At 41.8% G+C, this 27,404-nt stretch overlaps 1 protein-coding gene across 1 annotated transcript in view; it reads right to left on the bottom strand.

Annotated features, from left to right (window-relative positions):
* LOC139411634 (protein unc-13 homolog C-like) overlaps nt 1–27,404 on the bottom strand; it is a 223,348-nt gene that overhangs the window by 32,962 nt on the left and 162,982 nt on the right. Inside the window, exon 27 of the mRNA XM_071158229.1 lies at nt 26,091–26,231. Within this exon, the coding sequence (XP_071014330.1) occupies nt 26,091–26,231 (141 nt within the window). The remainder of the gene's footprint in view (nt 1–26,090; nt 26,232–27,404) is intronic.

Here is a 27,404-nt window from a genome sequence, read left to right as displayed (position 1 = left end):
CCTGAGACAGCATTATCCACCATCATCAACAAAACAATCTATGCAAGGTGCATTGAAGTTGTTCTGGCTCGTGGTGACCCAACACCCTGTTAAGACACTTTATGAATCTATGCAAGGTGCATTGAAGTTGTTCTGGCTCGTGGTGACCCAACACCCTGTTAAGACACTTTATGAATCTATGCAAGGTGCATTGAAGTTGTTCTGGCTCGTGGTGACCCAACACCCTGTTAAGACACTTTATGAATCTATGCAAGGTGCATTGAAGTTGTTCTGGCTCGTGGTGACCCAACACCATGTTAAGACACTTTATGAATCTATGCAAGGTGCATTGAAGTTGTTCTGGCTCGTGGTGACCCAACACCATGTTAAGACACTTTATGAATCTATGCAAGGTGCATTGAAGTTGTTCTGGCTCGTGGTGACCCAACACCCTGTTAAGACACTTTGTGTTTGTGTTTCCTTTAGTTTGGCAGCTACCTGTATCTCTATTATGTGAGGGAATACTTTGGAACAGATTTCCACAATTATTATTATTCATGTTATTATTCTTATTTTGCTCAGAAAAATTGGCGGGCCAATTGGCCGAGAGTTGGGGAACCCTGTAGTAGGCTAGTTGGTTACCTAACCCAAGGCTCGAACTAGAGGGCTGCAGAGATCAGAGATCGGGTCCTGACAGAGATTACTGCTGGGCGGTCAACATTTTTTTTGTGCGGCTGGGAACGGGCAGCCAGATCAGACAATTTTGGGGTTCAAATGTTTTTGTTGTCCCCAGATTATTTGGAAACGGTTGTCTTTCTGCTTTCTATGCTTCATTAACCTACCTACTGTATTTAAAGCACATCTTTGTTGCATTATTCACACACTCAGAATACGCTGCATCAAGTTAAGTAGCCTCCCTCTCCTCTTCTAGTTGGGCGTGCAAGATCAAGTGTGCACCCCATGATCAATCACAGTTAAAAAACTATTTATACAGTGCCTTGCGAAAGTATTCGGCCCCCTTGAACTTTGCGACCTTTTGCCACATTTCAGGCTTCAAACATAAAGATATAAAACTGTATTTTTTTGTGAAGAATCAACAACAAGTGGGACACAATCATGAAGGGGAACGACATTTATTGGATATTTCAAACTTTTTTAACAAATCAAAAACTGAAATATTGGGCGTGCAAAATTATTCAGCCCCTTTACTTTCAGTGCAGCAAACTCTCTCCAGAAGTTCAGTGAGGATCTCTGAATGATCCAATGTTGACCTAAATGACTAATGATGATAAATACAATCCACCTGTGTGTAATCAAGTCTCCGTATAAATGCACCTGCACTGTGATAGTCTCAGAGGTCCGTTAAAAGCGCAGAGAGCATCATGAAGAACAAGGAACACACCAGGCAGGTCCGAGATACTGTTGTGAAGAAGTTTAAAGCCGGATTTGGATACAAAAAGATTTCCCAAGCTTTAAACATCCCAAGGAGCACTGTGCAAGCGATAATATTGAAATGGAAGGAGTATCAGACCACTGCTAATCTACCAAGACCTGGCCGTCCCTCTAAACTTTCAGCTCATACAAGGAGAAGACTGATCAGAGATGCAGCCAAGAGGCCCATGATCACTCTGGATGAACTGCAGAGATCTACAGCTGAGGTGGGAGACTCTGTCCATAGGACAACAATCAGTCATATATTGCACAAATCTGGCCTTTATGGAAGAGTGGCAAGAAGAAAGACATTTCTTAAAGATATCCATAAAAGTGTTGTTTAAAGTTTGCCACAAGCCACCTGGGAGACACACCAAACATGTGAAGAAGGTGCTCTGGTCAGATGAAACCAAAATTGAACTTTTTGGCAACAATGCAAAACGTTATGTTTGGCGTAAAAGCAACACAGCTCATCACCCTGAACACAACATCCCCACTGTCAAACATGGTGGTGGCAGCATCATGGTTTGGGCCTGCTTTTCTTCAGCAGGGACAGGGAATGTGGTTAAAATTGATGGGAAGATGGATGGAGCCAAATACAGGACCATTCTGGAAGAAAACCTGATGGAGTCTGCAAAAGACCTGAGACTGGGACAGATATTTGTCTTCCAACAAGACAATGATCCAAAACATAAAGCAAAATCTACAATGGAATGGTTCAAAAATAAACATATCCAGGTGTTAGAATGGCCAAGTCAAAGTCCAGACCTGAATCCAATCGAGAATCTGTGGAAAGAACTGAAAACTGCTGTTCACAAATGCTCTCCATCCAACCTCACTGAGCTCGAGCTGTTTTGCAAGGAGGAATGGGAAAAAATTTCAGTCTCTCGATGTGCAAAACTGATAGAGACATACCCCAAGCAACTTACAGCTGTATATGCAGCAAAAGGTGGCGCTACAAAGTATTAACTTAAGGGGGCTGAATAATTTTGCACACCCAATTTTTCAGTTTTTGATTTGTAAAAAAAGGTTGAAATATCCAATAAATGTCGTTCCCCTTCACGATTGTGTCCCACTTGTTGTTGATTCTTCACAAAAAAATACAGTTTTATATCTTTATGTTTGAAGCCTGAAATGTGGCAAAAGATCGCAAAGTTCAAGGGGGCCGAATACTTTCGCAAGGCACTGTAAAGCCAGCGGATGTGGGCGGGTGCGATTTGAACATCTGTGGGTTCGGGCGGAAGCAGGATGAATACATCTGTCCCATGCAGACCTCTAGCTCCAACCTCTAGGCTAACTGTTTAACTGACCCAAAGCTCCAACCTCTAGGCTAACTGGTTAACTAACACAAAGCTCCAACCTCTAGGCTAACTGGTTAACTGACCCAAAGATGCAACATCTAGGCTAACTGGTTAACTGACCCAAAGCTCCAACCTCTAGGCTAACTGGTTAACTGACCCAAAGCTCCAACCTCTACGCTAACTGGTTAACTAACCCAAAGCTCCAACCTATAGGCTAACTGGTTAACTGACCCAAAGCTCCAACCTCTAGGCTAACTGGTTAACTGACCCAAAGATCCAACATCTAGGCTAACTGGTTAACTGACCCAACGCACCAACCTCTAGGCTAACTGGTTAACTGACCCAAAGCTCCAACATCTAGGCTAACTGGTTAACTAACCCAAAGATCCAAACTCTAGAATAACTGGTTAATTGACCCATAGCTCCAAACTCTAGGATGACTGATTAACTAACCGAAAGCTACAAACTCTAGGATAACTGATTAACTGACCCAAAGCTCCAAACTCTAGGATGACTGATTAACTAACCCAAAGCTCCAACATCTAGGCTAACTGGTTAACTGACCCAAAGCTCCAACCTCTAGGCTAACTGGTTAACTGACCCAAAGCTCCAACCTCTAGGCTAACTGGTTAACTGACCAGAAGCTCCAACCTCTAGGCTAACTGGTTAACTGACCCAAAGCTCCTCTAGGATAAATGGTTAACTGACCCAAAGCTCCAAACTCTACGCTAACTGGTTAACTGACCAGAACCTCCAAACTCTAGGAAAACTGGTTAACTGACCCAAAGCTCCAAACTCTAGGATAACTGATTAACTGACCCAAAGATCCAAACTCTAGGATGACTGATTAACTGACCCAAAGCTCCAAACTCAAGGATGACTGATTAACTAACCCTAAGCTCCAACATCTAGGCTAACTGGTTAACTGACCCAAAGCTCCAACCTCTAGGCTAACTGGTTAACCAAAGTGCCAAACTCTAGGTTAACCAGTTACCTAACCCAAAGCTCCAACCTCTAGGATAACTGGTTAACTAACCCAAAGCTCCAAACTCTAAGGTAACTGATTAACTGACTCAAAGCTCCAAACTCTAGGATAACTGATTAACTAACCCAAAGCTCCAAACTGTAGGATGACTGAATGTCTAACCCAAAGCTCAAACCTCTAGACTAACTAGTTAACCAAAGTGCCAACCTCTAGGTTAACCAGTGACCTAACCCAAAGCTCCAACTTCTAGGATAACTGGTTAACTAACCCAAAGATCCAAACTCTAGGATGACTGATTAACTAACCCAAAGATCCAACCTCTAGGGTAACTGATTAACTGACCCAAAGCTCCAAACTCTAGGATAACTGAATAAATGACCAAAAGCTCCAAACTCTAGGATGACTGATTAACGAACCCAAAGCTCCAACATCTAGGCTAACTGGTTAACTTACCCAAAGCTCCAACATCTAGGCTAACTGGTTAACTGACCCAAAGCTCCAACCTCTAGGCTAACTGGTTAACCAAAGTGCCAACCTCTAGGTTAACCAGTTACCTAACCCAAAGCTCCAACCTCTAGGATAACTGGTTAACTAACCCAAAGCTCCAAACTCTAAGGTAACTGATTAACTGACCCAAAGATCCAAACTCTAGGATGACTGATTAACTGACCCAAAGCTCCAAACTCTAGGATAACTGATTAACTGACCGAAAGCTCCAATCTCTAGGATAACTGATTAACTGACCCAAAGCTCCAATCTCTAGGATAACTGGTTAACTGACCCAAAGCTCCAAACTCTAGGATAACTGATTAACTGACCCGAAGCTCCAAACTCTAGGATAACTGGTTAACTGACCCAAAGCTCCAACCTCTAGGATAACTGATTAACTGACCCAAAGCTCCAAACTCTAGGATGACTGATTAACTAACCCAAAACTCCAAACTCTAGGATAACTGATTAACAAACCCAAAGCTCCAAACTGTAGGATAACTGATTAATTAACTGACACAAAGATCCAAACTCTAGGATGTCTGATTAACTAACCCAAAGCTCCAACCTCTAGGCTAACTGGTTAACCAAAGTGCCAACCTATAGGTTAACAAGTTACCTAACCCACAGCTGCAACCTCTAGGATAACTGGTTAACTAAACCAAAGCTCTAACCTCTACGATAACTGGTTAACTGACCCAATGCTCCAAACTCTAGGATAACTGATTAACTAACCCAAAGCTCCAAACTGTAGGATGACTGAATGTCTAACCCAAAGCTCAAACCTCTAGACTAACTAGTTAACCAAAGTGCCAACCTCTAGGTTAACCAGTTACCTAACCCAAAGCTCCAACTTCTAGGATAACTGGTTAACTAACCCAAAGATCCAAACTCTAGGATGACTGATTAACTAACCCAAAGATCCAACCTCTAGGGTAACTGATTAACTGACCCAAAGCTCCAAACTCTAGGATAACTGAATAAATGACCCAAAGCTCCAAACTCTAGGATGACTGATTAACTAACCCAAAGCTCCAACATCTAGGCTAACTGGTTAACTGACCCAAAGCTCCAACATCTAGGCTAACTGGTTAACTGACCCAAAGCTCCAACCTCTAGGCTAACTGGTTAACCAAAGTGCCAACCTCTAGGTTAACCAGTTACCTAACCCAAAGCTCCAACCTCTAGGATAACTGGTTAAATTACCCAAAGCTCCAAACTCTAAGGTAACTGATTAACTGACCCAAAGCTCCAATCTCTAGGATGACTGATTAACTGACCCAAAGATCCAAACTCTAGGATAACTGATTAACTGACCGAAAGCTCCAATCTCTAGGATAACTGATTAACTGACCCAAAGCTCCAATCTCTAGGATGACTGATTAACTGACCCAAAGCTCCAAACTCTAGGATAACTGATTAACTGACCGAAAGCTCCAATCTCTAGGATAACTGATTAACTGACCCAAAGCTCCAATCTCTAGGATAACTGGTTAACTGACCCAAAGCTCCAAACTCTAGGATAACTGATTAACTGACCCGAAGCTCCAACCTCTAGGATAACTGGTTAACTGACCCAAAGCTCCAACCTCTAGGATAACTGATTAACTGACCCAAAGCTCCAAACTCTAGGATGACTGATTAACTAACCCAAAACTCCAAACTCTAGGATAACTGATTAACAAACCCAAAGCTCCAAACTGTAGGATAACTGATAAATTAACTGACACAAAGATCCAAACTCTAGGATGTCTGATTAACTAACCCAAAGCTCCAACCTCTAGGCTAACTGGTTAACCAAAGTGCCAACCTATAGGTTAACAAGTTACCTAACCCACAGCTGCAACCTCTAGGATAACTGGTTAACTAAACCAAAGCTCTAACCTCTACGATAACTGGTTAACTGACCCAACGCTCCAAACTCTAGGATAACTGATTAACTAACCCAAAGCTCCAAACTGTAGGATGACTGAATGTCTAACCCAAAGCTCAAACCTCTAGACTAACTAGTTAACCAAAGTGCCAACCTCTAGGTTAACCAGTTACCTAACCCAAAGCTCCAACTTCTAGGATAACTGGTTAACTAACCCAAAGATCCAAACTCTAGGATGACTGATTAACTAACCCAAAGATCCAACCTCTAGGGTAACTGATTAACTGACCCAAAGCTCCAAACTCTAGGATAACTGAATAAATGACCCAAAGCTCCAAACTCTAGGATGACTGATTAACTAACCCAAAGCTCCAACATCTAGGCTAACTGGTTAACTGACCCAAAGCTCCAACATCTAGGCTAACTGGTTAACTGACCCAAAGCTCCAACCTCTAGGCTAACTGGTTAACCAAAGTGCCAACCTCTAGGTTAACCAGTTACCTAACCCAAAGCTCCAACCTCTAGGATAACTGGTTAAATTACCCAAAGCTCCAAACTCTAAGGTAACTGATTAACTGACCCAAAGCTCCAATCTCTAGGATGACTGATTAACTGACCCAAAGATCCAAACTCTAGGATAACTGATTAACTGACCGAAAGCTCCAATCTCTAGGATAACTGATTAACTGACCCAAAGCTCCAATCTCTAGGATAACTGGTTAACTGACCCAAAGCTCCAAACTCTAGGATAACTGATTAACTGACCCGAAGCTCCAACCTCTAGGATAACTGGTTAACTGACCCAAAGCTCCAACCTCTAGGATAACTGATTAACTGACCCAAAGCTCCAAACTCTAGGATGACTGATTAACTAACCCAAAACTCCAAACTCTAGGATAACTGATTAACAAACCCAAAGCTCCAAACTGTAGGATAACTGATAAATTAACTGACACAAAGATCCAAACTCTAGGATGTCTGATTAACTAACCCAAAGCTCCAACCTCTAGGCTAACTGGTTAACCAAAGTGCCAACCTATAGGTTAACAAGTTACCTAACCCACAGCTGCAACCTCTAGGATAACTGGTTAACTAAACCAAAGCTCTAACCTCTACGATAACTGGTTAACTGACCCAACGCTCCAAACTCTAGGATAACTGATTAACTAACCCAAAGCTCCAAACTGTAGGATGACTGAATGTCTAACCCAAAGCTCAAACCTCTAGACTAACTAGTTAACCAAAGTGCCAACCTCTAGGTTAACCAGTTACCTAACCCAAAGCTCCAACTTCTAGGATAACTGGTTAACTAACCCAAAGATCCAAACTCTAGGATGACTGATTAACTAACCCAAAGATCCAACCTCTAGGGTAACTGATTAACTGACCCAAAGCTCCAAACTCTAGGATAACTGAATAAATGACCCAAAGCTCCAAACTCTAGGATGACTGATTAACTAACCCAAAGCTCCAACATCTAGGCTAACTGGTTAACTGACCCAAAGCTCCAACATCTAGGCTAACTGGTTAACTGACCCAAAGCTCCAACCTCTAGGCTAACTGGTTAACCAAAGTGCCAACCTCTAGGTTAACCAGTTACCTAACCCAAAGCTCCAACCTCTAGGATAACTGGTTAAATTACCCAAAGCTCCAAACTCTAAGGTAACTGATTAACTGACCCAAAGCTCCAATCTCTAGGATGACTGATTAACTGACCCAAAGATCCAAACTCTAGGATAACTGATTAACTGACCGAAAGCTCCAATCTCTAGGATAACTGATTAACTGACCCAAAGCTCCAATCTCTAGGATGACTGATTAACTGACCCAAAGCTCCAAACTCTAGGATAACTGATTAACTGACCGAAAGCTCCAATCTCTAGGATAACTGATTAACTGACCCAAAGCTCCAATCTCTAGGATAACTGGTTAACTGACCCAAAGCTCCAAACTCTAGGATAACTGATTAACTGACCCGAAGCTCCAACCTCTAGGATAACTGGTTAACTGACCCAAAGCTCCAACCTCTAGGATAACTGATTAACTGACCCAAAGCTCCAAACTCTAGGATGACTGATTAACTAACCCAAAACTCCAAACTCTAGGATAACTGATTAACAAACCCAAAGCTCCAAACTGTAGGATAACTGATAAATTAACTGACACAAAGATCCAAACTCTAGGATGTCTGATTAACTAACCCAAAGCTCCAACCTCTAGGCTAACTGGTTAACCAAAGTGCCAACCTATAGGTTAACAAGTTACCTAACCCACAGCTGCAACCTCTAGGATAACTGGTTAACTAAACCAAAGCTCTAACCTCTACGATAACTGGTTAACTGACCCAACGCTCAAACATCTAGGCTATCTGGTTAACTGACCCAAAGCTCCAACATCTAGGATAACTGGTTAACTGACCGAAAGCTCCCAAATCTATGATAACTGGTTAACTGACCCAAAGCTCCAACATCTAGGATAACTGGTTATCTGACCCAAAGCTCCAAACTCTAGGATAACTGATTAACTGACTGAAAGCTCCAATCTCTAGGATAACTGATTAACTGACCCAAAGCTCCAACATCTAGGATAACTGTTTAACTGACCGAAAGCTCCAAAATCTATGATAACTGGTTAACTGACCCAAAGCTCCAAACTCTAGGATAACTGATTAACTGACCGAAAGCTCCAATCTCTAGGATAACTGATTAACTGACCCAAACCTCCAAACTCTAGGATGACTGATTAACTAACCCAAAGCTCCAAACTCTAGGAAAACTGATTAACTAACCAAAACCTCCAAACTCTAGGATAACTGATTAACTGACCCAAAGCTCAAAACTCTAGGAAAACTGATTAACTAACCAAAACCTCCAAACTCTAGGATAACTGATTAACTGACCCAAAGCTCCAAACTCTAGGATGACTGATTAACTAACCCAAAGCTCCAACCTCTAGGATAACCAATTAACTAACCCAAAGCTCCATAATCTAGGATAACTGGTTAACTAACCCAAAGCTCCAACCTCTAGGATAACTGATTAACTAACCCAAAGCTCCAAACTCTAGGATAACTGGTTAACTAATCCAAAGCTCCAACCTCTAGGATAACTGATTAACTGACCCAAAGCTCCAAACTCTAGAATAACTGATTAACTAACCCAAAGATCCAACCTCTAGGATAACAGATTAACTGACCCAAAGCCCAAAACTCTAGAATAACTGATTAACTAACCCAAAGCTCCAAACTCTAGGGTAACTGATTAACTGACCCAAAGCTCCAAACTCTAGGATGACTGATTAACTAACCCAAAGCTCCAACATCTAGGCTAACTTGTTAACTGACCCAAAGCTTCATCATCTAGGCTAACTGGTTAACTGACCCAAAGCTCCAACCTCTAGGCTAAATGGTTAACTTACACAAAGCTCCAACCTCTACGCTAACTGGTTAACTGACCCAAAGCTCCAACATCTAGGATAACTGGTTAACTGACCCAAAGCTCCAACATCTATGCTAACTGGTTAACTGACCCAAAGCTCCAACATCTAGGATAACTGGTTAACTGACCCAACACTCCAACATCTAGGCTAACTGGTTAACTGACCCAAAGCTCCAACATCTAGGATAACTGGTTAACTGATCAAAAGCTCCAACATCTAGGATAACTGGTTAACTAACCCAAAGCTCCAAACTCTAGGATGACTGATTAACTAACCCAAAGCTCCAAACTCTAGGACAACTGAATAAATGACCCAAAGCTCCAAACTCTAGGATGACTGATTAACTAACCCAAAGCTCCAACATCTAGGCTAACTGGTTAACTGACCCAAAGCTCCAACCTCTAGGCTAACTGGTTAACCAAAGTGCCAACCTCTAGGTTAACCAGTCACCTAACCCAAAGCTCCAACCTCTAGGATAACTGGTTAACTAACCCAAAGCTCCAAACTCTAAGGTAACTGATTAACTGACCCAAAGATCCAAACTCTAGGATGACTGATTAACTAACCCAAAGCTCCAAACTCTAGGATAGCTGAATAACTGACCCAAATCTCCAAACTCTTGGATGACTGATTAACTAACCCAAAGCTCCAACATCTAGGATAACTGGTTAACTGACCCAAAGCTCCAACATCTATGCTAACTGGTTAACTGACCCAAAGCTCCAACCTCTACGCTAACTGGTTAACTGACCCAAAGCTCCAACATCTAGGATAACTGGTTAACTGACCCAACGCTCCAACATCTAGGCTAACTGGTTAACTGACCCAAAGCTCCAACCTCTAGGATGACTAATTAACTGACCCAAAGCTCCAACCTCTAGGATGACTAATTAACTAACCCAAAACTCCAAACTCTAGGATAACTGATTAACTAACCCAAAGCTCCAATCTCTAGGATAACTGATTAACTGACCCAGAGCTCCAAACTCAAGGATGACTGATTAACTAACCTAAAGCTCCAAAGTCTAGGATAACTGATTAACTAACCCAAACCTCCAAACTCTAGGATAACTGATTAACTAACCCAAAGCTCCAAACTCTAGGATGACTGATTAACTAACCCAAAGATCCAACCTCTAGGGTAACTGATTAACTGACCCAAAGCTTCAAACTCTAGGATGACTGATTAACTAACCCAAAGCTCCAAACTCTAGAATAACTGAATAAATGACCCAAAGCTCCAAACTCTAGGATGACTGATTAACTGACCCAAAGCTCCAAACTCTAGGATGACTGATTAACTAACCCAAAGCTCCAAACTCTAGGATAACTGATTAACTAACCCAAACCTGAAAACTTTAGGATGACTGATTAACTTACCCAAAGCTACAAACTCTAGGATAACTGAATAAATGACCCAAAGCTCCAAACTCTAGGATGACTGATTAACTAACCCAAAGCTCCAACATCTAGGCTAACTGGTTAACTGACGCAAAGCTCCAACATCTAGGCTAACTGGTTAACTGACCCAAAGCTCCAACCTCTATGCCAACTGGTTAACTGACCCAAAGCTCCAACATCTAGTATAACTGGTTAACTAACCCAAAGATCCAAACTCTAGGATGACTGATTAACTGACTGAAAGCTCCAATCTCTAGGATAACTGATTAACTGACCCAAAGCTCCAACATCTAGGATAACTGTTTAACTGACCGAAAGCTCCAAAATCTATGATAACTGATTAACTAACCCAAAGCTCCAAACTCTAGGATAACTGAATAAATGACCCAAAGCTCCAAACTCTAGGATGACTGATTAACTAACCCAAAGCTCCAACATCTAGGCTAACTGGTTAACTGACGCAAAGCTCCAACATCTAGGCTAACTGGTTAACTGACCCAAAGCTCCAACCTCTACGCCAACTGGTTAACTGACCCAAAGCTCCAACATCTAGTATAACTGGTTAACTAACCCAAAGATCCAAACTCTAGGATGACTGATTAACTGACTGAAAGCTCCAATCTCTATGATAACTGGTTAACTGACCCAAAGCTCCAACATCTAGGATAACTGGTTATCTGACCCAAAGCTCCAAACTCTAGGATAACTGATTAACTGACTGAAAGCTCCAATCTCTAGGATAACTGATTAACTGACCCAAAGCTCCAGCATCTAGGATAACTGTTTAACTGACCGAAAGCTCCAAAATCTATGATAACTGGTTAACTGACCCAAAGCTCCAAACTCTAGGATAACTGATTAACTGACCGAAAGCTCCAATCTCTAGGATAACTGATTAACTGACCCAAACCTCCAAACTCTAGGATGACTGATTAACTAACCCAAAGCTCCAACCTCTAGGATAACCAATTAACTAACCCAAAGCTCCATAATCTAGGATAACTGGTTAACTAACCCAAAGCTCCAACCTCTAGGATAACTGATTAACTAACCCAAAGCTCCAAACTCTAGGATAACTGGTTAACTAATCCAAAGCTCCAACCTCTAGGATAACTGATTAACTGACCCAAAGCTCCAAACTCTAGAATAACTTATTAACTAACCCAAAGATCCAACCTCTAGGATAACAGATTAACTGACCCAAAGCCCAAAACTCTAGAATAACTGATTAACTAACCCAAAGCTCCAAACTCTAGGGTAACTGATTAACTGACCCAAAGCTCCAAACTCTAGGATGACTGATTAACTAACCCAAAGCTCCAACATCTAGGCTAACTTGTTAACTGACCCAAAGCTTCATCATCTAGGCTAACTGGTTAACTGACCCAAAGCTCCAGCCTCTAGGCTAAATGGTTAACTTACACAAAGCTCCAACCTCTACGCTAACTGGTTAACTGACCCAAAGCTCCAACATCTAGGATAACTGGTTAACTGACCCAAAGCTCCAACATCTATGCTAACTGGTTAACTGACCCAAAGCTCCAACATCTAGGATAACTGGTTAACTGACCCAACACTCCAACATCTAGGCTAACTGGTTAACTGACCCAAAGCTCCAACATCTAGGATAACTGGTTAACTGATCAAAAGCTCCAACATCTAGGATAACTGGTTAACTAACCCAAAGCTCCAAACTCTAGGATGACTGATTAACTAACCCAAAGCTCCAAACTCTAGGACAACTGAATAAATGACCCAAAGCTCCAAACTCTAGGATGACTGATTAACTAACCCAAAGCTCCAACATCTAGGCTAACTGGTTAACTGACCCAAAGCTCCAACATCTAGGCTAACTGGTTAACTGACCCAAAGCTCCAACCTCTAGGCTAACTGGTTAACCAAAGTGCCAACCTCTAGGTTAACCAGTCACCTAACCCAAAGCTCCAACCTCTAGGATAACTGGTTAACTAACCCAAAGCTCCAAACTCTAAGGTAACTGATTAACTGACCCAAAGATCCAAACTCTAGGATGACTGATTAACTAACCCAAAGATCCAAACTCTAGGATGACTGATTAACTAACCCAAAGATCCAACCTCTAGGCTAACTGGTTAACTGACCCAAAGCTCCAAACTCTAGGATGACTGATTAACTAACCCAAAGCTCCAAACTCTAGGACAACTGAATAAATGACCCAAAGCTCCAAACTCTAGGATGACTGATTAACTAACCCAAAGCTCCAACATCTAGGCTAACTGGTTAACTGACCCAAAGCTCCAACATCTAGGCTAACTGGTTAACTGACCCAAAGCTCCAACCTCTAGGCTAACTGGTTAACCAAAGTGCCAACCTCTAGGTTAACCAGTCACCTAACCCAAAGCTCCAACCTCTATGATAACTGGTTAACTAACCCAAAGCTCCAAACTCTAAGGTAACTGATTAACTGACCAAAATATCCAAACTCTAGGATGACTGATTAACTAACCCAAAGCTCCAAACTCTAGGATAACTGATTAACTGACCCAAATCTCCAAACTCTTGGATGACTGATTAACTAACCCAAAGCTCCAACATCTAGGCTAACTGGTTAACTGACCCAAAGCTCCAACATCTAGGCTAACTGGTTAACTGACACAAAGCTCCAACCTCTAGGCTAACTGGTTAACCAAAGTGCCAACCTCTAGGTTAATAAGTTACCTAACCCACAGCTGCAACCACTAGGATAACTGGTTAACTAAACCAAAGCTCCAACCTCTACGATAACTGGTTAACTGACCCAACGCTCAAACATCTAGGCTAACTGGTTAACTGACCCAAAGCTCCAACATCTAGGAAAACTGTTTAACTGACCGAAAGCTCCAATCTCTAGGATAACTGATTAACTGACCCAAAGCTCCAACATCTAGGATAACTGGTTAACTGACCCAAAGCTCCAAACTCTAGGATAACTGATTAACTGACCGAAAGCTCCAATCTCTAGGATAACTGATTAACTGACCCAAAGCTCCAACATCTAGGATAACTGTTTAACTGACCGAAAGCTCCAAAATCTATGATAACTGGTTAACTGACCCAAAGCTCCAACCTCTAGGATAACTGGTTAACTGACCCAAAGCTCCAAACTCTAGGATAACTGATTAACTGACCGAAAGCTCCAATCTCTAGGATAACTGATTAACTGACCCAAACCTCCAAACTCTAGGATGACTGATTAACTAACCCAAAGCTCCAAACTCTAGGAAAACTGATTAACTAACCAAAACCTCCAAACTCTAGGATAACTGATTAACTGACCCAAAGCTCCAAACTCTAGGATGACTGATTAACTAACCCAAAGCTCCAACCTCTAGGATAACCGATTAACTAACCCAAAGCTCCAAACTCTAGGATAACTGGTTAACTAACCCAAAGCTCCAACCTCTAGGATAACTGAATAACTAACCCAAAGCTCCAAACTCTAGTTTAACTGGTTAACTAATCCAAAGCTCCAACCTCTAGGATAACTGATTAACTGACCCAAAGCTCCAAACTCTAGGCTAACTGGTTAACTGACCCAAAGCTCAAACCTCTAGGATGACTAATTAACTGACCCAAAGCTCCAAACTCTAGGATGACTAATTAACTAACCCAAAACTCCAAACTCTAGGATAACTGATTAACTAACCCAAAGCTCCAATCTCTAGGATAACTGATTAACTGACCCAAAGCTCCAAACTCTAGGATGACTGATTAACTGACCCAAAGCTCCAACCTCTAGGATAACTGATTAACTGACCCAAAGCTCCAAACTCTAGGATGACTGATTAACTAACCCAAAACTCCAAACTCTAGGATAACTGATTAACAAACCCAAAGCTCCAAACTGTAGGATAACTGATTAATTAACTGACACAAAGATCCAAACTCTAGGATGTCTGATTAACTAACCCAAAGCTCCAACCTCTAGGCTAACTGGTTAACCAAAGTGCCAACCTATAGGTTAACAAGTTACCTAACCCACAGCTGCAACCTCTACGATAACTGGTTAACTGACCCAACGCTCCAAACTCTAGGATAACTGATTAACTAACCCAAAGCTCCAAACTGTAGGATGACTGAATGTCTAACCCAAAGCTCAAACCTCTAGACTAACTAGTTAACCAAAGTGCCAACCTCTAGGTTAACCAGTTACCTAACCCAAAGCTCCAACTTCTAGGATAACTGGTTAACTAACCCAAAGATCCAAACTCTAGGATGACTGTTTAACTAACCCAAAGATCCAACCTCTAGGGTAACTGATTAACTGACCCAAAGCTCCAAACTCTAGGATAACTGAATAAATGACCCAAATCTCCAAACTCTAGGATGACTGATTAACTAACCCAAAGCTCCAACATCTAGGCTAACTGGTTAACTGACCCAAAGCTCCAACATCTAGGCTAACTGGTTAACTGACCCAAAGCTCCAACCTCTAGGCTAACTGGTTAACCAAAGTGCCAACCTCTAGGTTAACCAGTTACCTAACCCAAAGCTCCAACCTCTAGGATAACTGGTTAAATTACCCAAAGCTCCAAAATCTAAGGTAACTGATTAACTGACCCAAAGATCCAAACTCTAGGATGACTGATTAACTGACCCAAAGCTCCAAACTCTAGGATAACTGATTAACTGACCGAAAGCTCCAATCTCTAGGATAACTGATTAACTGACCCAAAGCTCCAATCTCTAGGATAACTGATTAACTGACCGAAAGCTCCAATCTCTAGGATAACTGATTAACTGACCCAAAGCTCCAAACTCTAGGATAACTGATTAACTGACCCGAAGCTCCAACCTCTAGGATAACTGGTTAACTGACCCAAAGCTCCAACCTCTAGGATAACTGATTAACTGACCCAAAGCTCCAAACTCTAGGATGACTGATTAACTAACCCATAACTCCAAACTCTAGGATAACTGATTAACAAACCCAAAGCTCCAAACTGTAGGATAACTGATTAATTAACTGACACAAAGATCCAAACTCTAGGATGTCTGATTAACTAACCCAAAGCTCCAACCTCTAGGCTAACTGGTTAACCAAAGTGCCAACCTATAGGTTAACAAGTTACCTAACCCACAGCTGCAACCTCTAGGATAACTGGTTAACTAAACCAAAGCTCTAACCTCTACGATAACTGGTTAACTGACCCAACGCTCAAACATCTAGGCTAACTGGTTAACTGACCCAAAGCTCCAACATCTAGGATAACTGGTTAACTGACCGAAAGCTCCCAAATCTATGATAACTGGTTAACTGACCCAAAGCTCCAAAATCTAGGATAACTGGTTATCTGACCCAAAGCTCCAAACTCTAGGATAACTGATTAACTGACTGAAAGCTCCAATCTCTAGGATAACTGATTAACTGACCCAAAGCTCCAACATCTAGGATAACTGTTTAACTGACCGAAAGCTCCAAAATCTATGATAACTGGTTAACTGACCCAAAGCTCCAAACTCTAGGATAACTGATTAACTGACCGAAAGCTCCAATCTCTAGGCTAACTGGTTAACTGACCCAAAGCTCCAACCTCTAGGATGACTAATTAACTGAACCAAAGCTCCAACCTCTAGGATGACTAATTAACTAACCCAAAACTCCAAACTCTAGGATAACTGATTAACTAACCCAAAGCTCCAATCTCTAGGATAACTGATTAACTGACCCAGAGCTCCAAACTCAAGGATGACTGATTAACTAACCTAAAGCTCCAAACTCTAGGATAACTGATTAACTAACCCAAACCTCCAAACTCTAGGATAACTGATTAACTAACCCAAAGCTCCAAACTCTAGGATGACTGATTAACTAACCCAAAGATCCAACCTCTAGGGTAACTGATTAACTGACCCAAAGCTTCAAACTCTAGGATGACTGATTAACTAACCCAAAGCTCCAAACTCTAGAATAACTGAATAAATGACCCAAAGCTCCAAACTCTAGGATGACTGATTAACTGACCCAAAGCTCCAAACTCTAGGATGACTGATTAACTAACCCAAAGCTCCAAACTCTAGGATAACTGATTAACTAACCCAAACCTCAAAACTTTAGGATGACTGATTAACTAACCCAAAGCTCCAAACTCTAGGATAACTGAATAAATGACCCAAAGCTCCAAACTCTAGGATGACTGATTAACTAACCCAAAGCTCCAACATCTATGCTAACTGGTTAACTGACGCAAAGCTCCAACATCTAGGCTAACTGGTTAACTGACCCAAAGCTCCAACCTCTACGCCAACTGGTTAACTGACCCAAAGCTCCAACATCTAGAATAACTGGTTAACTAACCCAAAGATCCAAACTCTAGGATGACTGATTAACTAACCCAAAGATCCAACTTCTAGGCTAACTGGTTAACTGACCCAAAGCTCCAAACTCTAGGATGACTGATTAACTAACCCAAAGCTCCAAACTCTAGGACAACTGAATAAATGACCCAAAGCTCCAAACTCTAGGATGACTGATTAACTAACCCAAAGCTCCAACATCTAGGCTAACTGGTTAACTGACCCAAAGCTCCAACATCTAGGCTAACTGGTTAACTGACCCAAAGCTCCAACCTCTAGGATGACTAATTAACTGACCCAAAGCTCCAACCTCTAGGATGACTAATTAACTAACCCAAAACTCCAAACTCTAGGATAACTGATTAACTAACCCAAAGCTCCAATCTCTAGGATAACTGATTAACTGACCCAGAGCTCCAAACTCAAGGATGACTGATTAACTAACCTAAAGCTCCAAACTCTAGGATAACTGATTAACTAACCCAAACCTCCAAACTCTAGGATAACTGATTAACTAACCCAAAGCTCCAAACTCTAGGATGACTGATTAACTAACCCAAATATCCAACCTCTAGGGTAACTGATTAACTGACCCAAAGCTTCAAACTCTAGGATGACTGATTAACTAACCCAAAGCTCCAAACTCTAGAATAACTGAATAAATGACCCAAAGCTCCAAACTCTAGGATGACTGATTAACTAACCCAAAGCTCCAAACTCTAGGATAACTGATTAACTAACCCAAACCTCAAAACTTTAGGATGACTGATTAACTAACCCAAAGCTCCAAACTCTAGGATAACTGAATAAATGACCCAAAGCTCCAAACTCTAGGATGACTGATTAACTAACCCAAAGCTCCAACATCTATGCTAACTGGTTAACTGACGCAAAGCTCCAACATCTAGGCTAACTGGTTAACTGACCCAAAGCTCCAACCTCTACGCCAACTGGTTAACTGACCCAAAGCTCCAACATCTAGAATAACTGGTTAACTAACCCAAAGATCCAAACTCTAGGATGACTGATTAACTAACCCAAAGATCCAACTTCTAGGCTAACTGGTTAACTGACCCAAAGCTCCAAACTCTAGGATGACTGATTAACTAACCCAAAGCTCCAAACTCTAGGACAACTGAATAAATGACCCAAAGCTCCAAACTCTAGGATGACTGATTAACTAACCCAAAGCTCCAACATCTAGGCTAACTGGTTAACTGACCCAAAGCTCCAACATCTAGGCTAACTGGTTAACTGACCCAAAGCTCCAACCTCTAGGCTAACTGGTTAACCAAAGTGCCAACCTCTAGGTTAACCAGTCACCTAACCCAAAGCTCCAACCTCTATGATAACTGGTTAACTAACCCAAAGCTCCAAACTCTAAGGTAACTGATTAACTGACCCAAAGATCCAAACTCTAGGATGACTGATTAACTAACCCAAAGCTCCAAACTCTAGGATAACTGATTAACTGACCCAAATCTCCAAACTCTTGGATGACTGATTAACTAACCCAAAGCTCCAACATCTAGGCTAACTGGTTAACTGACCCAAAGCTCCAACATCTAGGCTAACTGGTTAACTGACACAAAGCTCCAACCTCTAGGCTAACTGGTTAACCAAAGTGCCAACCTCTAGGTTAATAAGTTACCTAACCCACAGCTGCAACCACTAGGATAACTGGTTAACTAAACCAAAGCTCCAACCTCTACGATAACTGGTTAACTGACCCAACGCTCAAACATCTAGGCTAACTGGTTAACTGACCCAAAGCTCCAACATCTAGGAAAACTGTTTAAATGACCGAAAGCTCCAATCTCTAGGATAACTGATTAACTGACCCAAAACTCCAACATCTAGGATAACTGGTTAACTGACCCAAAGCTCCAACATCTAGGCTAACTGGTTAACTGACCCAAAGCTCCAACCTCTAGGCTAACTGTTTAACCAAAGTGCCAACCTCTAGGTTAACCAGTCACCTAACCCAAAGCTCCAACCTCTAGGATAACTGGTTAACTAACCCAAAGCTCCAAACTCTAAGGTAACTGATTAACTGACCCAAAGATCCAAACTCTAGGATGACTGATTAACTAACCCAAAGCTCCAAACTCTAGGATAACTGATTAACTGACCCAAATCTCCAAACTCTTGGATGACTGATTAACTAACCCAAAGCTCCAACATCTAGGCTAACTGGTTAACTGACCCAAAGCTCCAACATTTAGGCTAACTGGTTAACTGACCAAAAGCTCCAACCTCTAGGCTAACTGGTTAACCAAAGTGCCAACCTCTAGGTTAAAAAGTTACCTAACCCACAGCTGCAACCTCTAGGATAACTGGTTAACTAAACCAAAGCTCCAACCTCTACGATAACTGGTTAACTGACCCAACGCTCAAACATCTAGGCTAACTGGTTAACTGACCCAAAGCTCCAACATCTAGGAAAACTGTTTAACTGACCGAAAGCTCCAATCTCTAGGATAACTGATTAACTGACCCAAAGCTCCAACATCTAGGATAACTGGTTAACTGACCCAAAGCTCCAAACTCTAGGATAACTGATTAACTGACCGAAAGCTCCAATCTCTAGGATAACTGATTAACTGACCCAAAGCTCCAACATCTAGGATAACTGTTTAACTGACCGAAAGCTCCAACATCTATGATAACTGGTTAACTGACCCAAAGCTCCAACCTCTAGGATAACTGGTTAACTGACCCAAAGCTCCAAACTCTAGGATAACTGATTAACTGACCGAAAGCTCCAATCTCTAGGATAACTGATTAACTGACCCAAACCTCCAAACTCTAGGATGACTGATTAACTAGCCCAAAGCTCCAAACTCTAGGAAAACTGATTAACTAACCAAAACCTCCAAACTCTAGGATAACTGATTAACTGACTCAAAGCTCCAAACTCTAGGATGACTGATTAACTAACCCAAAGCTCCAACCTCTAGGATAACCGATTAACTAACCCAAAGCTCCAAACTCTAGGATAACTGGTTAACTAACCCAAAGCTCCAACCTCTAGGATAACTGATTAACTAACCCAAAGCTCCAAACTCTAGGATAACTGGTTAACTAATCCAAAGCTCCAACCTCTAGGATAACTGATTAACTGACCCAAAGCTCCAAACTCTAGGCTAACTGGTTAACTGACCCAAAGCTCCAACCTCTAGGATGACTAATTAACTGACCCAAAGCTCCAAACTCTAGGATGACTAATTAACTAACCCAAAACTCCAAACTCTAGGATAACTGATTAACTAACCCAAAGCTCCAATCTCTAGGATAACTGATTAACTGACCCAAAGCTCCAAACTCTAGGATGACTGATTAACTAACCCAAAGCTCCAAACTCTAGGATAACTGATTAACTAACCCAAACCTCCAAACTCTAGGATAACTGATTAACTAACCCAAAGCTCCAAACTCTAGGATGACTGATTAACTAACCCAAAGATCCAACCTCTAGGGTAACTGATTAACTGACCCAAAGCTTCCAACTCTAGGATGACTGATTAACTAACCCAAAGCTCCAAACTCTAGGATAACTGATTAACTAACCAAAAGCTCCAAACTCTAGGATGACTGATTAACTAACCCAAAGCTCAAAACTCTAGGATAATTGAATAAATGACCCAAAGCTCCAAACTCTAGGATGACTGATTAACAAACCCAAAGCTCCAACATCTAGGCTAACTGGTTAACTGACCCAAAGCTCCAACATCTAGGCTAACTGGTTAACTGACCCAAAGCTCCAACCTCTACGCTAACTGGTTAACTGACCCAAAGCTCCAACCTCTAGGTTAACTGGTTAACTGACCCAAAGCTCCAACCTTGAGGATGACTGATTAACTAACCCAAAGCTCCAACCTCTAGGATAACTGATTAACTAACCCAAAGCTCCAACCTCTAGGATAACTGAAAGCTCCAAACTCTAGGATGACTGGTTAACTGACCCAAAGCTCCAACATCTAGGCTAACTGGTTAATTGACCAAAAGCTCCAACATCTAGGCTAACTGGTTAACTGACCCAAAGCTCCAACATCTAGGCTAACTGGTTAACTGACCCAAAGCTCCAACCTCTAGGCTAACTGTTTAACCAAAGTGCCAACCTCTAGGTTAACCAGTCACCTAACCCAAAGCTCCAACCTCTAGGATAACTGGTTAACTAACCCAAAGCTCCAAACTCTAAGGTAACTGATTAACTGACCCAAAGATCCAAACTCTAGGATGACTGATTAACTAACCCAAAGCTCCAAACTCTAGGATAACTGATTAACTGACCCAAATCTCCAAACTCTTGGATGACTGATTAACTAACCCAAAGCTCCAACATCTAGGCTAACTGGTTAACTGACCCAAAGCTCCAACATCTAGGCTAACTGGTTAACTGACCAAAAGCTCCAACCTCTAGGCTAACTGGTTAACCAAAGTGCCAACCTCTAGGTTAAAAAGTTACCTAACCCACAGCTGCAACCTCTAGGATAACTGGTTAACTAAACCAAAGCTCCAACCTCTACGATAACTGGTTAACTGACCCAACGCTCAAACATCTAGGCTAACTGGTTAACTGACCCAAAGCTCCAACATCTAGGAAAACTGTTTAAATGACCGAAAGCTCCAATCTCTAGGATAACTGATTAACTGACCCAAAGCTCCAACATCTAGGATAACTGGTTAACTGACCCAAAGCTCCAAACTCTAGGATAACTGATTAACTGACCGAAAGCTCCAATCTCTAGGATAACTGATTAACTGACCCAAAGCTCCAACATCTAGGATAACTGTTTAACTGACCGAAAGCTCCAAAATCTATGATAACTGGTTAACTGACCCAAAGCTCCAACCTCTAGGATAACTGGTTAACTGACCCAAAGCTCCAAACTCTAGGATAACTGATTAACTGACCGAAAGCTCCAATCTCTAGGATAACTGATTAACTGACCCAAACCTCCAAACTCTAGGATGACTTATTAACTAGCCCAAAGCTCCAAACTCTAGGAAAACTGATTAACTAACCAAAACCTCCAAACTTTAGGATAACTGATTAACTGACTCAAAGCTCCAAACTCTAGGATGACTGATTAACTAACCCAAAGCTCCAACCTCTAGGATAACCGATTAACTAACCCAAAGCTCCAAACTCTAGGATAACTGGTTAACTAACCCAAAGCTCCAACCTCTAGGATAACTGATTAACTAACCCAAAGCTCCAAACTCTAGGATAACTGGTTAACTAATCCAAAGCTCCAACCTCTAGGATAACTGATTAACTGACCCAAAGCTCCAAACTCTAGGCTAACTGGTTAACTGACCCAAAGCTCCAACCTCTAGGATGACTAATTAACTGACCCAAAGCTCCAAACTCTAGGATGACTAATTAACTAACCCAAAACTCCAAACTCTAGGATAACTGATTAACTAACCCAAAGCTCCAATCTCTAGGATAACTGATTAACTGACCCAAAGCTCCAAACTCTAGGATGACTGATTAACTAACCCAAAGCTCCAAACTCTAGGATAACTGATTAACTAACCCAAACCTCCAAACTCTAGGATAACTGATTAACTAACCCAAAGCTCCAAACTCTAGGATGACTGATTAACTAACCCAAAGATCCAACCTCTAGGGTAACTAATTAACTGACCCAAAGCTTCCAACTCTAGGATGACTGATTAACTAACCCAAAGCTCCAAACTCTAGGATAACTGATTAACTAACCAAAAGCTCCAAACTCTAGGATGACTGATTAACTAACCCAAAGCTCAAAACTCTAGGATAATTGAATAAATGACCCAAAGCTCCAAACTCTAGGATGACTGATTAACAAAACCAAAGCTCCAACATCTAGGCTAACTAGTTAACTGACCCAAAGCTCCAACATCTAGGCTAACTGGTTAACTGACCCAAAGCTCCAACCTCTACGCTAACTGGTTAACTGACCCAAAGCTCCAACATCTAGGATAACTGGTTAACTGACCCAAAGCTCCAACCTCTAGGTTAACTGGTTAACTGACCCAAAGATCCAACCTCGAGGATGACTGATTAACTAACCCAAAGCTCCAACCTCTAGGATAACTGATTAACTAACCCAAAGCTCCAACCTCTAGGATAACTGAAAGCTCCAAACTCTAGGATGACTGGTTAACTGACCCAAAGCTCCAACATCTAGGCTAACTGGTTAACTGACCCAAAGCTCCAACATCTAGGCTAACTGGTTAACTGACCCAAAGCTCCAACCTCTAGGCTAACTGGTTAACCAAAGTGCCAAACTCTAGGTTAACCAGTTACCTAACCCAAAGCTCCAACCTCTAGGATAACTGGTTAACTAACCCAAAGCTCCAAACTCTAAGGCAACTGATTAACTGATCCAAAGATACAAACTCTAGGATAACTGGTTAACTAACGCAAAGCTCCAAACTCTAGGATGACTGATTAACTAACCCAAAGCTCCAACATCTAGGCTAACTGGTTAACTGACCCAAAGCTCCAACCTCTAGGCTAACTGGTTAACCAAAGTGCCAAACTCTAGGTTAACCAGTTACCTAACCCAAAGCTCCAACCTCTAGGATAACTGGTTAACTAAACCAAAGTTCAACCTCTAGGATAAGTGGTTAACTGACCCAACGCTCCAACATCTAGGCTAACTGGTTAACTGACCCAAAGCTCCAACATCTAGGATAACTGGTTAACTGACCCAAAGCTCCAACATCTATGATAACTGGTTAACTGACCCAAAGCTCCAACATCTAGGATAACTGGTTAACTGACCCAAAGCTCCAACCTATAGGCTAACTGATTAACTGACCCAAAGCTCCAACCTCTAGAATAACTGGTTAATTAACTAACCCAAAGCTCCAACCTCTAGGCTAACTGGTTAACTGACCCAAAGCACCAACCTCTAGGATGACTGATTAACTGACCCAAAGCTCCAACTTCTAGGATAACTGATTAACTGACCCAAAGCTCCAAACTCTAGGATGACTGATTAACTAACCCAAAGCTCCAAACTCTAGGATAACTGATTAACTAACCCAAAGCTCCAAACTCTAGGATAACTGATTAATTAACTGACACAAAGCTCCAAACTCTAGGATGTCTGATTAACTAACCCAAAGCTCCAAACTCTAGGATAACTGATTAACTAACCCAAAGCTCCAAACTGTAGGATGACTGAATAACTAACCCAAAGCTCAAACCTCTAGACTAACTAGTTAACCAAAGTGCCAACCTCTAGGTTAACCAGTTACCTAACCCAAAGCTCCAACTTCTAGGATAACTGGTTAACTAAACCAAAGCTCCAACCTCTGGGATAACTGGTTAACTGACCCAAAGCTCCAAACTCTAGGATGACTGATTAACTAACCCAAAACTCCAAACTCTAGGATAACTGATTAACTAACCCAAAGCTCCAAACTCTAGGATAACTGATTAATTAACTGACACAAAGCTCCAAACTCTAGGATGTCTGATTAACTAACCCAAAGCTCCAAACTCTAGGATAACTGATTAACTAACCCAAAGCTCCAAACTGTAGGATGACTGAATAACTAACCCAAAGCTCAAACCTCTAGACTAACTAGTTAACCAAAGTGCCAACCTCTAGGTTAACCAGTTACCTAACCCAAAGCTCCAACTTCTAGGATAACTGGTTAACTAAACCAAAGCTCCAACCTCTGGGATAACTGGTTAACTGACCCAACGCTCCAACATCTAGGCTAACTGGTTAACTGACCCAAAGCTCCAACATCTAGGATAACTGGTTAACTGACCAAAAGCTCCAACATCTAGGACAACTGGTTAACTGACCCAAAGCTCCAACATCTAGGATAACTGGTTAACTGACCCAAAGCTCCAACCTCTAGGCAGACTGGTTAACTGACCTAAAGCTCCAACCTCTAGGCTAACTGGTTAGTTAACTAACCCAAAGCTCCAACCTCTAGGATAACTGGTTAACTGACCCAAAGCTCCAACCTCTAGGCTAACTGATTAACTGACCCAAAGCTCCAACCTCTAGGATAACTGATTAACTAACCCAAAGCTCCAAACTCTAGGATGACTTATTAACTAACCCAAAGCTCCAAACTCTAGGATAACTGATTAATTAACTGACCCAAAGCTCCAAACTCTAGGATGACTGATTGACTAACCCAAAGCTCCAAACTCTAGGATAACTGATTAATTAACTAACCCAAAGCTCCAAACTCTAGGATAACTGATTAATTAACTAACCCAAAGCTCCAAACTCTAGGATGACTGATTGACTAACCCAAAGCTCCAAACTCTAGGATAACCGATTAACTGACCCAAAGCTCCAAACTCTAGGATGACTGATTAACTAACCCAAAGCTTCAAACTCTAGAATGACTTATTAACTAACCCAAAGCTCGAACCTCTAGACTAACTAGTTAACCAAAGTGCCAACCTCTAGGTGAACTGTTTAACTAACCCAAAGCTCCAAACTCTAGACTAACTGGTTAACCAAAGTGCCAACCTCTAGGTTAACCAGTTAACTAACCCAAAGCTCCAACCTCTAGGATTACTGGTTAACTAAAGCAAAGCTCCAACCTCTAGGATAACTTGTTAACTAACTCAAAGCTCCAACCTCTAGGATAACTGGTTAACTAACTCAACGCTCCTCTAGGATAATGGCCACATGCATCCTGACACCTACTGAGTCTCACAATATAACTCCATGGTGAAAACAAACACCTACTTTTTATCCAGGAGTCACTTCTTGGCTAACTGGTTACCTCAATGTTAACTCAAGGGTGTAAACAAAAAGCTACTATTTATCCAGGAGATACATGGATTCGCTACTGGATACTAACCTCTAAGCCAGCTGATAATATGCCTATATGGACCTACTTTTTATCCAGGAGGTCCATGAGTGGTCTGAGGACAGTCTCAGCATCCATGGCAGCGTTGCTCTTCCCTGCAGCACTCCCCTTCATCTGGACTAATTCCTGGTTCATCTGCTTTACACAGTCCTCAATCACCGGTTTGAAACTGGACAGGGAAATAACACAGGGTTAGCACAGATACACACAGACCACAGATACACACAGACCACAGATACACACAGGCCACAGATACACACAGACCACAGATATACACAGACCACAGATACACACAGACCACAGATACACACAGACCACAGATACACACAGACCACAGATATAAACAGACCACATATACACACAGACCACAGATACACACAGACCACAGATACACACAGACCACAGATACACACAGACTCCAGATACACACAGACCACAGATACACACAGACCACAGATACACACAGACCACAGATACACACAGACCACAGATACACACAGACCACAGACAGGGAAATAACACAGGGTTAGCACAGATACACACATACCACAGATACACACATACCACAGATACACACAGACCACAGATACACACAGACCACAGATACACACAGACCACAGATACACACAGACCACAGATACACACAGACCACAGATATACAGACACACACAGACCACAGATACACACAGACCACAGATACATACACACATACCACAGATACACACATACCACAGATACACACATACCACAGATACACACATACCACATATACACACAGACCACAGATACACACAGACCACAGATATACAGATACACACAGACCGCAGATACACACAGACCACAGATACAAACAGACGCACACAGACCACAGATACACACAGACCACAGATATACAGACACACACAGACCGCAGATACACACAGACCACAGATACAAACAGACGCACACAGACCACAGATACACACAGACCACAGATATACAGACACACACAGACCACAGATACACACAGACCACAGATATACACAGACCACATATATACACAGACCACCGATACACATAGACCACAGATATACACAGACCACAGATACACACACACACACACACACACACACACACACACACACACACACACACACACACACACACACACACACACACACACACACACACACACACACACACACACACAGACCACAGATACACACAGATCACAGATATACAGACACACACAGACCACAGATACACACAGACCACAGATATACACAGACCACATATATACACAGACCACCGATACACATAGACCACAGATATACACAGACCACAGATACACACACACACACAC

Source organism: Oncorhynchus clarkii, chromosome 6 (genome assembly GCF_045791955.1).
Source record: "Oncorhynchus clarkii lewisi isolate Uvic-CL-2024 chromosome 6, UVic_Ocla_1.0, whole genome shotgun sequence".
NCBI classification, from domain to species: domain Eukaryota; kingdom Metazoa; phylum Chordata; class Actinopteri; order Salmoniformes; family Salmonidae; genus Oncorhynchus; species Oncorhynchus clarkii.
The sequence above is the reverse complement of the archived record's forward strand: the minus strand, read 5'-3'. Positions and strand labels throughout refer to the sequence as shown.